This window comes from Convolutriloba macropyga, chromosome 9 (assembly GCF_964194025.1).
Source record: "Convolutriloba macropyga chromosome 9, txConMacr16.3, whole genome shotgun sequence".
Lineage (NCBI taxonomy): Eukaryota > Metazoa > Xenacoelomorpha > Acoela > Convolutidae > Convolutriloba > Convolutriloba macropyga.
Window position 1 is genome coordinate 41,017,794 of NC_134476.1, and position 14,035 is coordinate 41,031,828.

A 14,035-nucleotide genomic window follows, 5' to 3' on the forward strand; every position below is an offset into this window, starting at 1 on the left:
CGTCGAACCCTTTTGACTTTTCTTCCTCAAAAACGGGATAAACGGGTAACGCCCGGAGGGCATTAAGGGCTCTTGGATTCTGTCGGCTTACTACTGTAAGTATACAATTCAACTTAGCTGTTTTGAAGACATAATTTCATGGTGTGAAGGGCAGTTCTTCGAGTTTGAACCCCCCCCCCCCCCCGCTTCCACTTCATCTGCCCAAAGAAACCCCCATCAGCCCTTCCTTCATACAATCCCCAACCCTGTGCATCGTTCCACTCGGAACCCAGTGCGCTCTCCCAACAGAGTGCTGCCCCCCTCTGTGAGCTCAATTAAGCTAAAGTTAGCCTCCCTAAACCGTAGCTAGCTAATTACGGAGCTAACCGCTCGCCAGTCGTTTGAGAGAAAGAGAAATTCATCCGACTTTAGTCGGTTATGTTTAATAGCCGCGAAGCGATATATGAGGCTATTATTGGCCTTCTCTTGGTTTTTAATTTCGTCGACAAGATTTTTGTTACAATCATATGACGTCACAATCACTTAAAATCTGCTTTTTGTTCATTTATCATGCAATTTCAACTGAAGTGCGTGTGTGACGTCATTTTTCACTCTTAGTGGAGCGAGTTTTTTGTCCGCTTGAGCGAGTTTTTTGTCCGATGATAAAGTTTTTGGTCACGCGTGACTTACTCTCAAAAATGACTTCCTTACTCTAAAATTGACTTTTCTTTATTTTAATTCAAAGAAATAAGGTCAAGTGAGTGTATATCGCTTTAATTGAAGGGTATTTAAGAGCAGCTAATAGAAACAGCTACAAGGTATACAGATTCTTATTCAAAAAGTTTTACATTTTTTTACATTTCAAAGAGTTTGAATTATATTGGTTCGCTCTTTTTTTTCAAAATATGTTCTCAATTTTTCAGACCTTTTCTTGCCAATGAGAAGTCAAATTGGATTAGCAATTTTAATCACGCTTGAGTAGTAAGAGAAACGAAAAGCGAGTAGTTTCACGTATTTTCAAACTGCTTTTGGAATGAAGAAAGGAAATGATATTTAGACATAGCAATTTTTTTATACATGCGGCAATTTGACCTTCTTTTCTCTGTTTAATTGCTCTCAAACGAAGTTTGTAGCAATTATATTAGTCCTGTCGGTCTTTTTTTATGCGATTTTTCGCTTGACCAATTTTTCGTCTGACGCTTTTGACTTTTCGTCCTCAAAAACGGGATAAACAGGTAGCGCCCAGCGGGCATTATGTGCTCTTAGAGCCTTTCAGGTCTGTTTCAGCTCAAACTGTCTTGGAGACTTATACTTATACTTATGGTGTGAGGGGCGGTTCTTAGAGGTTGACACCCCCCATCCCCCCCTTTGTTGACCCCCCCCCCACCCCCACTATTGGCTCCACCCCCCCCCCCCCCCACCGCGCTTTTGCCCCCCCCCCCCCCACCCAGTGCTGCCCCCATCAGCCCCCGGTGCACCCCCCCCCGTGGCTAGCTACTGACCAAGCCAACCGCTCGCCGGTCGTTTGAGAGCAATTCGCCCGACGTTAGTCGGTTATGTTTTTCTCTCTTTTTTCTGTGTGAATCTGTTAAAAGGTGATTTGTGCATTTTAATAATGCATAGTTACAGTTATTTAAGCCATTCAAAAATATTTGATTGTTTTTCAAGACTTGGATGCTGTTTAACTTCATAGAATATGTGATTTTTTGTTCGGCCAGTTTTTGAAGTTTTTTTTGTTTTTAATTGCTCTCAATGAAGTTTGGAGCTCTTATTGTGAACGTGTTGGTCTTTTTGCAAAGTTTTTGCATGACCATTTAGCGCTTTTGTTCTAGAACTTTCTAGATTTTAATTGGTCGCATTCTGAAATGATGTTTGTTGCTAATATTAAACTGGTTGTTAGCTGTTCAGTAACAACGCCTTTGTGTTTTTTTTGGGTCAAGATGTCTGACTGCTATACGGGAGGTCGCTCCTCAGGTCTCAATTTTGCGCACACACAAAATTTAAAGTTACATCCCTGAATTAATTTGACCCCCGCCTGTTTTTCGAGAGCAATTCATCCGACGTTAGTCAGTTTGTTTTTATTTATTCTCCTTAATCGTTTATCTCCTTAATCCTTGATCTCGTTTGCTCCCTACTTACAAATAACATAAGTTATATGTAAATTGCAGTTTTGTTTTTATTGCAGTTTTGTAAAAAAATTTCCCAAGTTTCATCAACGTTTTATTGTTCTGTCACTCAGCCTGATTATGGACAACTATAAATGACTCTCTAGTTAGTCACATTTTGGTCAATTTAAAGGGTTTTTTCATATGTAACTTTTTTCACGACTTGCTTTAAAACACGAATATTCTTCTTTTGCAGCTCACTGCGACTTTAAACAGTAAATCCTGAAAAACTGGTAACTAACTGGTCGTATTTGTCGTCATTGAGCTACATGATGTGTCAGTTAGGCGGAGGATGTCTGGAGGAGAGTCAAGGCTGTGTGCAAGGGGTTCCAAATAAGCAATTTTATTTAATCACAGCTCATTCAACTGAAGGATTTTAATTGTTGAGATGCTGCACAAATTTGTTCGGCGAAAATTAGGTGTTACTTGCAGATTTCGCTAGCGAAAAAAAAATACATTTCTTTTTCCGAAATCAGTCTTTTACACTGTTCAATTTGTATTCGAGAAGAATACAGCCTTCATGAGGGGCATTGATTCTTCAAACGTTTGATTTGCCCGTCCATGTAAAGAAATAAAGAATTTATTCCGCTAAGATAGACAACGAGGCTCGGTAATGTGGGTTCGCACATAATGTTCCGACCACGCTTAACCACTTTTTTGTCTTAATTGTCAAACAAATGAGGAAAAAAAATTTCAAAAAGTCACTATTGTTTGAAAATAATTGGTGTATCCATTTCAAAAATCGCTTTAACCTCTAACCATTATACAAATGAAACAATAAATCAGTATAGGGCTGATGATAACTGCCATTAAGGAGCGTAAGAGACCAGACACAAAAAATAAAAACAACAAGCATTACTTACGACCAAAACTCAATGTCTTTAAAAAACAACTTAATGAAAATTTCAATATAGCATCAGATAATGATTTAAATAAACCAAATGACTTGCATTTCATCAGAAAAGAAATGGATTCTGAATTACTGACAAGTAGACAGAAAATAAAAAGAGCAAGGTAATAAAATACGTTTGCACTTTTTCAAAACAATTAGCTATCAACTGAAATCCTAGAATGGATTCACTTATACCTTCATACAAAACCATTGAGACCTGTCATTATCCAGAATGTCATACTACAAGAAAACAGCTACAGCCATAAATCAAAGTCGTTGCAATTTTGCGACGGAACGTGAAATCCTATAAGATTAAAATCTACTTAGAAAAATTGAATGTAATCAATTGCACCTTATTCCATTGTCATTGATGTGATATACAACTTGTAATTATTGTGCCATTAATATAATGATTGGACAAGAAAGGAAAAGAGAGCCCCAAAAATGGGAAAATAAAAAAATGTGAAAACTCGTATGAACGCCAAAAAAACCATTATTTAATTAATCGAAAGCAATCACGTCTACACTTAAATGTGCTTGAAAAAAGGCGACATCTCTCTTTGCTGAGACTACGCTAAAAAGTTGCAGAAATAAAATAATATTGGCAATTCTTAAAATACCATTTTTTTACAGAGTAAGTTATAACAACCGTAAGCTTTCAAAAAAGAATGGCATATAGTTTAATTTGGTACTGCTTGGGAAGCCAATTGTGCAATAGTGATACGAAGTCAAAAGACTACTAGAACTCATAATCTCACGAAAAATTTTATGCAAATGGTGTTGAAGCGAAAAAACCATTTGCGTTTCATTGAAGTCATACTGTATCTTTTTTTCAGTTGCCTCCCCTTACACGTAAATTCGACTTGTCAATATTTAAGAATTGATTTCAAGTCCATCTGCTCTGTAACTTTAAGTAATATAAACAAAAAAAGCAAAAGTATTTATAAAAAAAATATATACAGCGCCCCTTTTTTATCCAATTTTTTTTTGTGAACTATAAATGTCAACAACTGGAACAAAGATGATCTTGCTATTGCTGCTTGTCCGTTGGTACCAAAAATTGTTCCAAATAGTACCGATTGAGTTGGAGGAAAAAGACATTATATACAAAAATATAGAATGATTTTTGGATAATTGTCCAAAGAAACCGAATATTACCAAAGCACCATATTGCAGCAAATAAAGGCATTAGATAGTTTCTTTAATAGCTCTCTGGATACTGAATAAGACATTTAATTAATTAGACCTAGTCATAAGACAATAAAATTAACAGCAAATGGTGTCAAAGCTCAAGAATTCGTTTAAAAGTTACGAAAACAATTGGTCGGAGCCATAAAAACCATGAGTTAAACTTGGTTTACATTGGTTTTTATTTATTGGTTATTATAAAACAATATTGGTTTATTGGACCTTATTGGAACATAGAAGGACCTCTTATTAATTGAAACTTTAAATAAACGAAGATCTCTCTAGGATTTGCTATGAAAGAATGCAAAAATTAATTCAAAAGGGACAGAATCCAAATAAAATGCGAATACTTTTTCGTTGCAAAAATCAACGATGAAACCAAAACTGGCCTTGCTATTGTTTGCGTTGGCTGTTATAATTGTTCTATAAGATTGAGTAATAATTTCTTTGGAAAATGAAAACCTTAATATATCAAAAATTAACTATGCATTTTTTAAAATAAATATAAGTTAAAATTTGCGAAAGACCGCAAAAATATCATTTCCGGAATTTTATCTTAGGAACTGGTGGTACATTTAGCCCATGTCTAAGTAAGAGAAGATTACGACAACATTTTTAATATCTGCACCACTGGTCAAACTAGACAAAGTGCGCCAAATAGGCCTATTTCATGCCATTTTTTAATGAAAGAAAATAGCTACAATTTCAAAAATTTAGCTGAAAATTGTGTCAAAACTGTTGGTTCAAGAAATTTCCCGTTTGTCTTCTATCTTTAAACGTAAATCCAATCAGACTTTTAACATTTTTATCATCTTTTAGCAAAAATTGATCAAAGTTTACGCAAAAATTACGAAAATTGTGAATAAATCAACGTTACCTCAGAAATATAAATCTGTTATTCCTTTGAAGTTCTACGCCTGGCAAGCTGTCTAATGATACCACTCACAATCCTGTACGATTAATATCTAGATCGGCGAAAATTGACCAAAAAATCCAGTTGAGTATATAGTTCCTCCTCCCACTAAAGTGGGTCGCAACAATAAATACACAGCAGCAAAAATCATCAAATAATTTAAGCAAAGTAAGAAATTATGCTGGCACTCTCTAACCCAGAGAGCACAGGCTACGACGCCCTAGGACCTACAAAACGTCCACCCTGAAACAAGATTCGATGAATCGACAAGTTTTTATTTATTTCTCCTTCCCTTCTTTTTCCTTTCTCTGCTTCTTTTTCTACTCATTTTCAACTTCACAATGCGCCACAGTGGTAATGGCAGGCGCTTCTGCGGGATTGGTAAAAAGATTTTTCCAAAAAAGAAAAAAAATTCAAACGGCACAAACCACAAAAATGGCCATATCTCGAAAACTAGAAGGTTCTGGAGGGTCAAATTTTCACACAAGAACGGCAATCCTTTTTTGAACATCCTTTAGCATGCAGGTGAAGGGTACCCTTTTACAACACACAAAGCACTGAAGAAAATACTCCCATTTCTTGTCCAGACCTTTTCAATTCTGCCTGACTTCATGAGCTTGAAAAAATGTAGCCTGTTTTGAGTCAGATCCTCGAATATTTTGATGTTTCTTCAACTTTCATTGCATGCAAATGTCCGCTTTTTTGTAGAAACTTGATTCTCGAGACATGGACGTCCTTGACATTGATTTGTTTTCCGCTTTGATTTCGGCTAGGTAAACGATGCGCTATTGTTGATGTCTACTCCTGCATTTTCAGTCATTTGTATCACCAGATTCGATGTTTTAGAGAACGATTTCCTGATCGTGTTCCCTTCTTCATTATTTCCATATAGAATACCAAACCATATTATTACCATATTGCAGCTAGAATACCAAACATTTTGACATTGTCGCGTGTTATAAATTTCTAGAAGTTCTGCTTCCGACATTGCTTTGAGAATGCATCGGTCTTCTTGTTTGATCAGATGCCTTATTACATTACATAGAACTTAGATAGGCTTGGGCATCATCGACATGCTTTCGTATTGAGAGCTTTAGACTTTTTTCTAGTGTCTTCGTGGTCATGGGAATAGCGGCATCGATGGCAGTCTGAGGTTTTGGTATTGTTGGTCGGCACACTGATTCATCTCTGATTCTCCAATTGGACTAATCGCAACACTATGGCTGTTGTTCTCTGGATTTCTGATGGGTGTTTGGTCATCGTTTCTCAAGATTTATTTTGGCTCATCTTGGCGATGAGACTCAGCGTTGTTGAACTCATCGATTGCCTTTTGGAGCTCATTTATCAAGTTTAAAACAACAATTAGGATAATAAGCTTGACCGATCATATGTGAAGTATTTCAATAAAACTTGAGTGCTAAAGTTTAAATTTGAGAAACAGATTGATAATTTACTGTGTGCCGAAAGCAGCACTTCTGTTTACTCAGGGTTTTTTATCTGACAATTTTGATGAGAGTCAAATTTTGAATTAGTTTTAAAACAAACATGCTTGTCTTTTTCTACATCCTTTTCTTTATTTGGCCAGCTTCAATGTGAATTTATTTTATCCGTTCGAGTTGAGCACTAGCTGGTGTTTTCTGGCAACCCACCGGCAATATTCTCTGACGTGTGATGTTTCAGTTATTTTCTCTATTCTATCAAAAAAGTCATTTTCGCCGTTATACTTTCATTTCAATATACTTCCATTTATCTAATATGTTACCTTTTATCACTATGCACAATTTATCACTTTATATTATCATTTACTTCATTTAGTTTCCATTTTTAATTATTGAAGCCTAGAGAGTTAAATTCTTTCTCTGTTGTATAGGGAATTGTTTCAGTGAGAAAGCAGTGGTCGAGAAAGCAATATCGACGTTTGAGCAAATAATCCTGGACCCTTTGACCCAAATAGAATCGAGTGATGAGACGGAGGCGTCATTCAAAGTGACGTTGGCCTGGAATCTGCTTGACATTTTGACAGTCTCTGATACCTACATGTATTACTACAGACTGGGCGCGGCTGATCTGAGTGGGCGGGTTTTGGCTCGGAATGTGGACAAGCTGGTGGAGTGTTTGAAGAGTCGCAAGCATGAGATTGCATGTTGGATGTTGTTGTCGCAAGTTATGAAGGAGAAAGAGAACAAAGCAAGTTAGTCATTTAGTCATCATTTACATCAAGTTATTTTGATGCTATATAGTGGAGACGTCATGATGTCATATTGGAGCTATTTGTAGAATTGTTGAGTGAGAAAAGTTGGCGTTAATTCTGACCCGACCTGAAATGATGCTCTCAGTTGAAACGAACCAGTGTTTGGTGTTTTCAGAGAGCGAAAAAACAGTTGTTCAAACGTTGTTCAAACGTAGCGTTTAGGAGTTTACTGAATGGTCAACAGTGGGTTGGTAAAAGCCATCTAGTAATGATGAGCTCGCAGTGATGAACTAGTTACTCAGTTTAATTGGATAATAATAAGTTTTAAACAGAATGGCTCCACAATAGAAAAGTTTTTAATGTCGCAGCTTTTCGCCGTTTTTAAGTCAGACAGATAGCTCTGTAGCTGTTTTTGCTGTAATCTTATCTTGAAGAGGTACCCAGCATCATTGAGCAGGAAATTGGACGATATGTGTGGCGCTGTGGTGAGATATGTGTCTGATACATATCAAAAATCATATGTGCTCTCAAATCTGATTTCCGCACCATAATTGGGAAGCGGTTAACTGAAATGAAAGATGTGAACGAATGAATGTGTTTTTGTTGAGTTAGTAAATTTTATGCTTCAGTTGCCGTGGAGGCCAAAAAGGAGCTGAATGACAATTTCACAATCGACACTTCATCAGCAGATCAGAAGGACAGATTCAAACTGTCATTCATGTTGGACATCTTCTGCTATGCTTCCACTAAAACCATCTCACATGCAGACATGGTCCAATTAGTTAACTCACTGCTTGCCTGTGCTTCCAAAACCACTCTGCCTCTTCACTCCACAACTGATATTTTGAGTGCTCTTGTGCTCATCTGTGACAAGTACAACCTCAGAGAGTTGCTGAATACATTTGCCAAGCATACCGCCGAAGTTAGAGCACATTGCGGTGTTTACAGGACGGCTTTTAGAAATCATTGCGAGTTTTAAAAAGCTATCTATCAGAACTGTTTTCTCCCCCCATTGAACGTGAACAAATTTTTGTTTTCACTCATCGTGATTTTTGAACAAAATGATGCGTGTTTTGCACTCATCATTGTTTGTGCAGCCTGATAAGTAGTGGGAATAGCCATTACAATTCCGCTCTATCTTTCGCAAACGACACGAAATTGGCAATTCAGAATCTGAGAACAGTTTATTAATAGCCGCACAGCGATAGCTGGGGCTATTATTGACCTTCTCTTGGTTTTTTACAATTCAAAGAGTTTGAATTGTATTGGGGCGGTCTTTAAGATCTGTTCACACATTTTCATGATTTTTGAAGTCAAACTGGAGTAGTGATTTTGGTCACGCCGAAACAGGAAATGGAGCGAAAAAGCGAGTGGTTTTGCGGCGTGAATTTTTTTCGCTCTAATTTTAAAGTAGAGTGAGAAAACGGTGTTTGAACAAAAATTCGTTTTCTCGGTAGTGGTTTTTTGTTCACATGCGGCAATTTCACTCTGATTTATACCGTTTTTTCGATTTTTTGGATCCGATTTTTTTCTAACTGGTTTTCTCAATCCATTCACAGCTCATTCTAGGCCTAGTTTTTTGTTTGAATTAAATTTTCATATCTCGCTAGGGGTTTTTTGTTCACATGCGGCATTTTGATATTGATTTTCTGTTTTTTTCTTACTTTTTTGTTCTGATTTTTTTTAAAAATGGTTTTCTGAATTCACTCATAGTCCATTCTAAGTCTAGTTTTTCTGTTTAGTCAATGAAAATTCTTTGAATTGTACGTCACGACTTGTCCTGCTATGTTTTTTACAATTCAAAGAATTTGAATTGTATTGGGGCGCTGTCTTTTTTTAAGATCTGTTCATACATTTTCATGATTTTTGAAGTCAAATTGGAGTAGTGATTTTGGTCACGCCGAAACAGGAAATGGGGCGAAAAAGCGAGTGGTTTTGCGGCGTGATATTTTTTCGCTCTAATTTTAAAGTAGAGTGAGAAATCGGTGTTTGAACAAAAATTCGCTTTCTTGCTAGTGGTTTTTTGTTCACATGCCGGAATTTCACTTTGATTTGTACTGTTTTTTCGATTGTTTTATCGGGTTTTTTCTAAATGGTTTTCCCAATTCATTAAAAGCTCATTCTAGGCCTAGTTTTTTGTTTGAACCAAATTTCCATTCCTCGCTAATGATTTGATTTTTTTTCTTGACATGCGACATTTTGACATTGATTTTCTGGTATTTTTTTAAATTTTTTTTATCTGTTTTTTAAATGGCTTTTCCAATTCGCTCATAGTCCTTTTAAGGTCTAGATGTTTGTTCAGTCAATGAAAATTCTTTGAATTGTACGTCAGGACTTGTCCTGCTATGTTTTTTTATTTCGTCGTCATGATTTTTGTTACGACCATATGACGTCACAGCCACTTTTTGTTCATTCGTTCATGCAATTTCAACTGAATTGCATGTGTGACGTCATTTTTCGCTCTTAGTGGAGCGAGTTTTTTTGTTCATGCGCGTGATTAAATTTTTGGTCACACTTGACTTACCTCACTCTCAAAAATGACTTCCTCACTTTCAATTGACTTTTATTTACTTTAATTCAAAGAGATAAGGTCAAATGGGTGTGTGTCACTCTAAATGAAGGTTATTTGAGATCAGCTAATAGAGGCAGCAATAACTTATACAGATTTTTAATCAAAATAAAAAGTTTCAGCCTTCAAAGAAATGACGAATTTTTTGGTGTCTTTTTTTACTGTTTTTTAGACTGCCGATCTACGAATCTGTTGCGGCTATTTTCTGGCAATCTGCCAGCTATGTTAGTTTTCATTGCGTAATAATGACAGTAGAATATGCCAGCTGACTGGTGGATAGTTTAATTGCCTACGTTTAATTGTCTTAATTAAAGAAAGACATGTAAGCTTTTTGAAAAAGAATTGTAAGAGATTTTGGAGGATTCCAATTCAATAGACATTAAGTGTTTGTGTTTTATCAAATGTGTAGAATGGTATTGGCTATTTTACGATTAGATGATGTTTAAAAATACTGTATTGTTTCAACTCTTTTTTAGGATACTAAATCAGCTATAAGCAACTTTGACCCGTCCACAATACATCTTGTGGAGGATACAGATCAGTACAAAGCAAATCTCATACGCAAGTTGTTTCTCGTGGGCCAGCTCACTTTCTGCAACTTTCACGACTGCCCAAATGCAATGAGCACCCTCAAAGCTTGTTTCAAACCACTCATTAAGGAATGCGGCCATCTCTCTCCCTGTTAAGCTGTTATGGATTTTTATTAGGCTTAAGATCTGGCGGCGGCTGCGGGGGGGGGGGGGGGGGGGGGGGGGGGGTATGTCGGTGGGTTTTTTTTCTCAGTGATTCGTTAATTTCTGCGCAACGTTAGAAATAAACAATCGCGCGCCCTGTTCTCTTTATAGTTTGTATTGCCAGATAAGGATTGGGATTTTAACCTAATGAAGAATTTAACCTTTAGAAATTTAACCCAATTAAGAATTTAACCTATAGAAATTTAACCTTATTAAGAATTTACCTCAGTAAGGTTATTGATTGCTGTCGAATGAACTCGGAGCAATTTTGTACCGGTATGTCCTTTTAATAGCCGCAAAGCGATAGATGGGCTATTTTTGGCTTTTTCTCGCTTTTCTACCATTCTAAAAATTTGAATTGTATTGGGGCGCTGTCTTTTTTAAATAATAACTGACTGCTCAAGCATTTTAATGAATTTTGAAGTGAAATTGAAGAAGTGATTTTGGTCACGCCAGAACCATAAGCTGAGCGAAAGCGTGGTTTTGTGGTGTAAAATTTTTCACTCCAATTTCAAGCGAAAACGGTGTTTGAACAAATTCACTTTCTCGATTGTTGTTTCTTGTTGCTTTTTTAACATTGATGGGAGTTTTTACTAAGTGGTTTTACCAATCCCATTATTGTCCATTTTAGGTCTAGTGTTTTGTTTAGTCAAAAAAATTCTTCGAAATGTGTCAGGACTTGTCCTGCTATGCTGTTTTTTTTTCGTCGTCAAGACTTTTGTTACGATCATATGACGTCACAATTACCTCAAATCGACTCTTTGTTCATACTTTTAGTTGATACAATTTTGACCGATTTCCGTGTGTGACAGCATTTCCACTCTTACTGGAGCGAGTTTTTTTTTGTTTTCGTGCGATTAAATTTTTGGCCTTATATGACTATCAAAAATGTTTTCCTCACTCTCAAATTGACCTTTGTTTACTTTAAATCAAGGAGGTAAGCTCAAGTGAGTGTGTGTCACTTTATTTGAAGCTTATCTGAGAGCGCCTAATAAAAGCAGCACTAAGTTGTTCAGACTCTTAATCAAAATATAAAATCTCAGCATTTAATGAAAAGACAATTTTTTGGTCTATTTACTATCTTTTTGAGACTGTAGATCTACGAAGCTATTGCGGCTATTTTCTGACAATATGGCATCTATGTTTTCTGCAGCATTTCAGCTTCACCGTTTTCTCGAATATTCTTCTGCTTGCAATGAGTTTTCTGTCAAAATTTGATTTTAAGTTTGTGAAATGTGTCTGCGGCCTTTTTGCATGGTTTCTGCATGACTTGGTAATTATTTTTCTGCTTGCTTGAGTGGCGTCAACTAAGAAACTGTTCTTGTTTTGGCGGGTTTTATTTTTCGCCAAATATGTTGGTTAGCTCTGGTGAGACAGAAAAGAATAGTTTTCAGATAAAAAAGTTCGGTTGCAATTGGTGTTTTGTTCAAGAAAGTCCGAAACAGAGTTGCTTAGGAAATTCTTCTGGATACTTTTTCTATTTTTACAACAAGATTTTTGTTACGATTATATGACGTCACGTTCACTCTCAAACGGATTTTTTTTTCTGTTAAAAAGATTTCTGCTGAAATCAAGTTTTCTGTCAAAATTTGATTTTAAGTTTGTGAAATGTGTCTGCGGCCTTTTTGCATGGTTTTTGCATGATTTGGTAATTATTTTTCTGCTTGCTTGAGTGGCGTCAACTAAGAAACTGTTCTTGTTTTGGCGGGTTTTATTTTTTGCCAAATATGTTGGTTAGCTCTGGTGAGACAGAAAAGAATAGTTTTCAGATAAAAAAGTTCGGTTGCAATTGCTGTTTTGTTCAAGAAAGTCCGAAACAGAGTTGCTTATAAAATTCTTCTGGATAAGTTATCTATTTTTACATCAAGATTTTTGTTACGATTATATGACGTCCCGCTCACTCTCAAACGGATTTTTTTTCTCTGTTAAAAAGATTTCTGCTGAGTTTAATTGAAGATGAGGGCAAGTGTGTGTATATATCACTTTAAATGAAGGTCATATATGGACAGAATATATATGAATATATATGAACAAAGCAACACATAGGTCAAATATATATTTTTTTCTAAATGAAAATACGTCATCTCAACAATTCTTAAGGAAATTCTGAAATTTCTCCTTCCGTCTTAGTTTTGCTTTTGTTCTTGAGGCTGCAGGTCTAAGACGCTTTTGCAGCTATGTTCTAGCAATATGCCAGCGTTTTTTTTAGCTGACACAAATTTGTCGATGACCGATGACTTGAACGAAGACTGTTTTCTTTTTGAACATTGACTTCTTTTCGAACATTTTAAACAATAGCCTAGTTTCTATTGTTTAAAGACTTAGTGAATTAAGTTATCAAGTTTCCTTATAGTGTACTGCGCAATGATATTAGTATTTAAATTAATTGTCCTTTAATTTAGAGGCGGATTTTACCATATTTTTTGAATCTAAGGAAATTTCTGTCCAAATTAGAACAATTTTTGACACGCTGTCGTCATTTTTTCTCTTTATTTTTCTCTAACTTCAATCCCAGCGTAGGTTGGTGATGTCAATTGCGACTATTTTCAGTTAATCTGACTATGTTTTAATGCGAAACGTCGTTCATGCCACTTTGGGATGTGGTTTTGTAAATACTTTAAGGTTTTGAGTTTAACTTGGAACATTGAAACAGGTCATAAAATAACAACGACTACAATTCTTCGATGGTTTAACCAAAAACTTAGTATCGCAATGCTACAAAATAGGAACAGCTCAAAATTATATTAGAGTCACAGGGAAAGATATGGCGCTGTCTTTGCTTGGATCAGATGATGCGTAGTTTTCTGGCAGTGAGAAAGAAGAGTGTTGAGAATATGGTGTTAGAAGATGATAGTTTGGCTTCTGTCCAGGCTGTGGCTGTCATCACTGTTGGAAACATGTGTCTAATATTCGAGGAGTTCAACAGACAAGGTCAGTTATCAAACCCCTCTGGAGCGTTGATTGGCTGATATAGAAATTCAAAAATATTGCACGCAGTAAAATTTCATATAATCGTTTCCTGTTACCAACATACTACCGTTCAGTTGGCTCTGAATAACTTCTATCGTTCAGCGCTAGGAGATGCCACATCAATACTCAGTATTATGATAAAAATGTTCTGATTTTTCATTTTATTGACGGCAGAATCACTAGAGTAGTAAACATTAGCTTTTAAGAAACTGAAGCCGAATATATAAGTGGGCCGTTTTTTCGCTCGCAAAATTTTAAAAACAAAGACGATGTAGAATCTTGCTAGCCTTGGAAATTTTCCCCAGAAGATATACTGCCTATAAATAAGAAAGAGTGGGTGCAAATTTGCTCCTTTTGAGAGATATTTCGATGGAAGCCACTAGTTCCTCGCTTTTTACAGTGTGCGCAATCTAGCGACAAGTGTAATTGAGTCG

At 36.2% G+C, this 14,035-nt stretch overlaps 1 protein-coding gene across 1 annotated transcript in view; it reads left to right on the top strand.

The window, feature by feature from the left end:
• The window catches only part of LOC142345784 (condensin-2 complex subunit D3-like), a 127,046-nt gene that overhangs the window by 53,659 nt on the left and 59,352 nt on the right, over positions 1–14,035 (top strand). The window contains exons 8-11 of the mRNA XM_075398130.1: positions 7,021–7,328; positions 7,958–8,250; positions 10,374–10,554; positions 13,419–13,562. Of these exons, the coding sequence (XP_075254245.1) occupies positions 7,021–7,328; positions 7,958–8,250; positions 10,374–10,554; positions 13,419–13,562 (926 nt within the window). The remainder of the gene's footprint in view (positions 1–7,020; positions 7,329–7,957; positions 8,251–10,373; positions 10,555–13,418; positions 13,563–14,035) is intronic.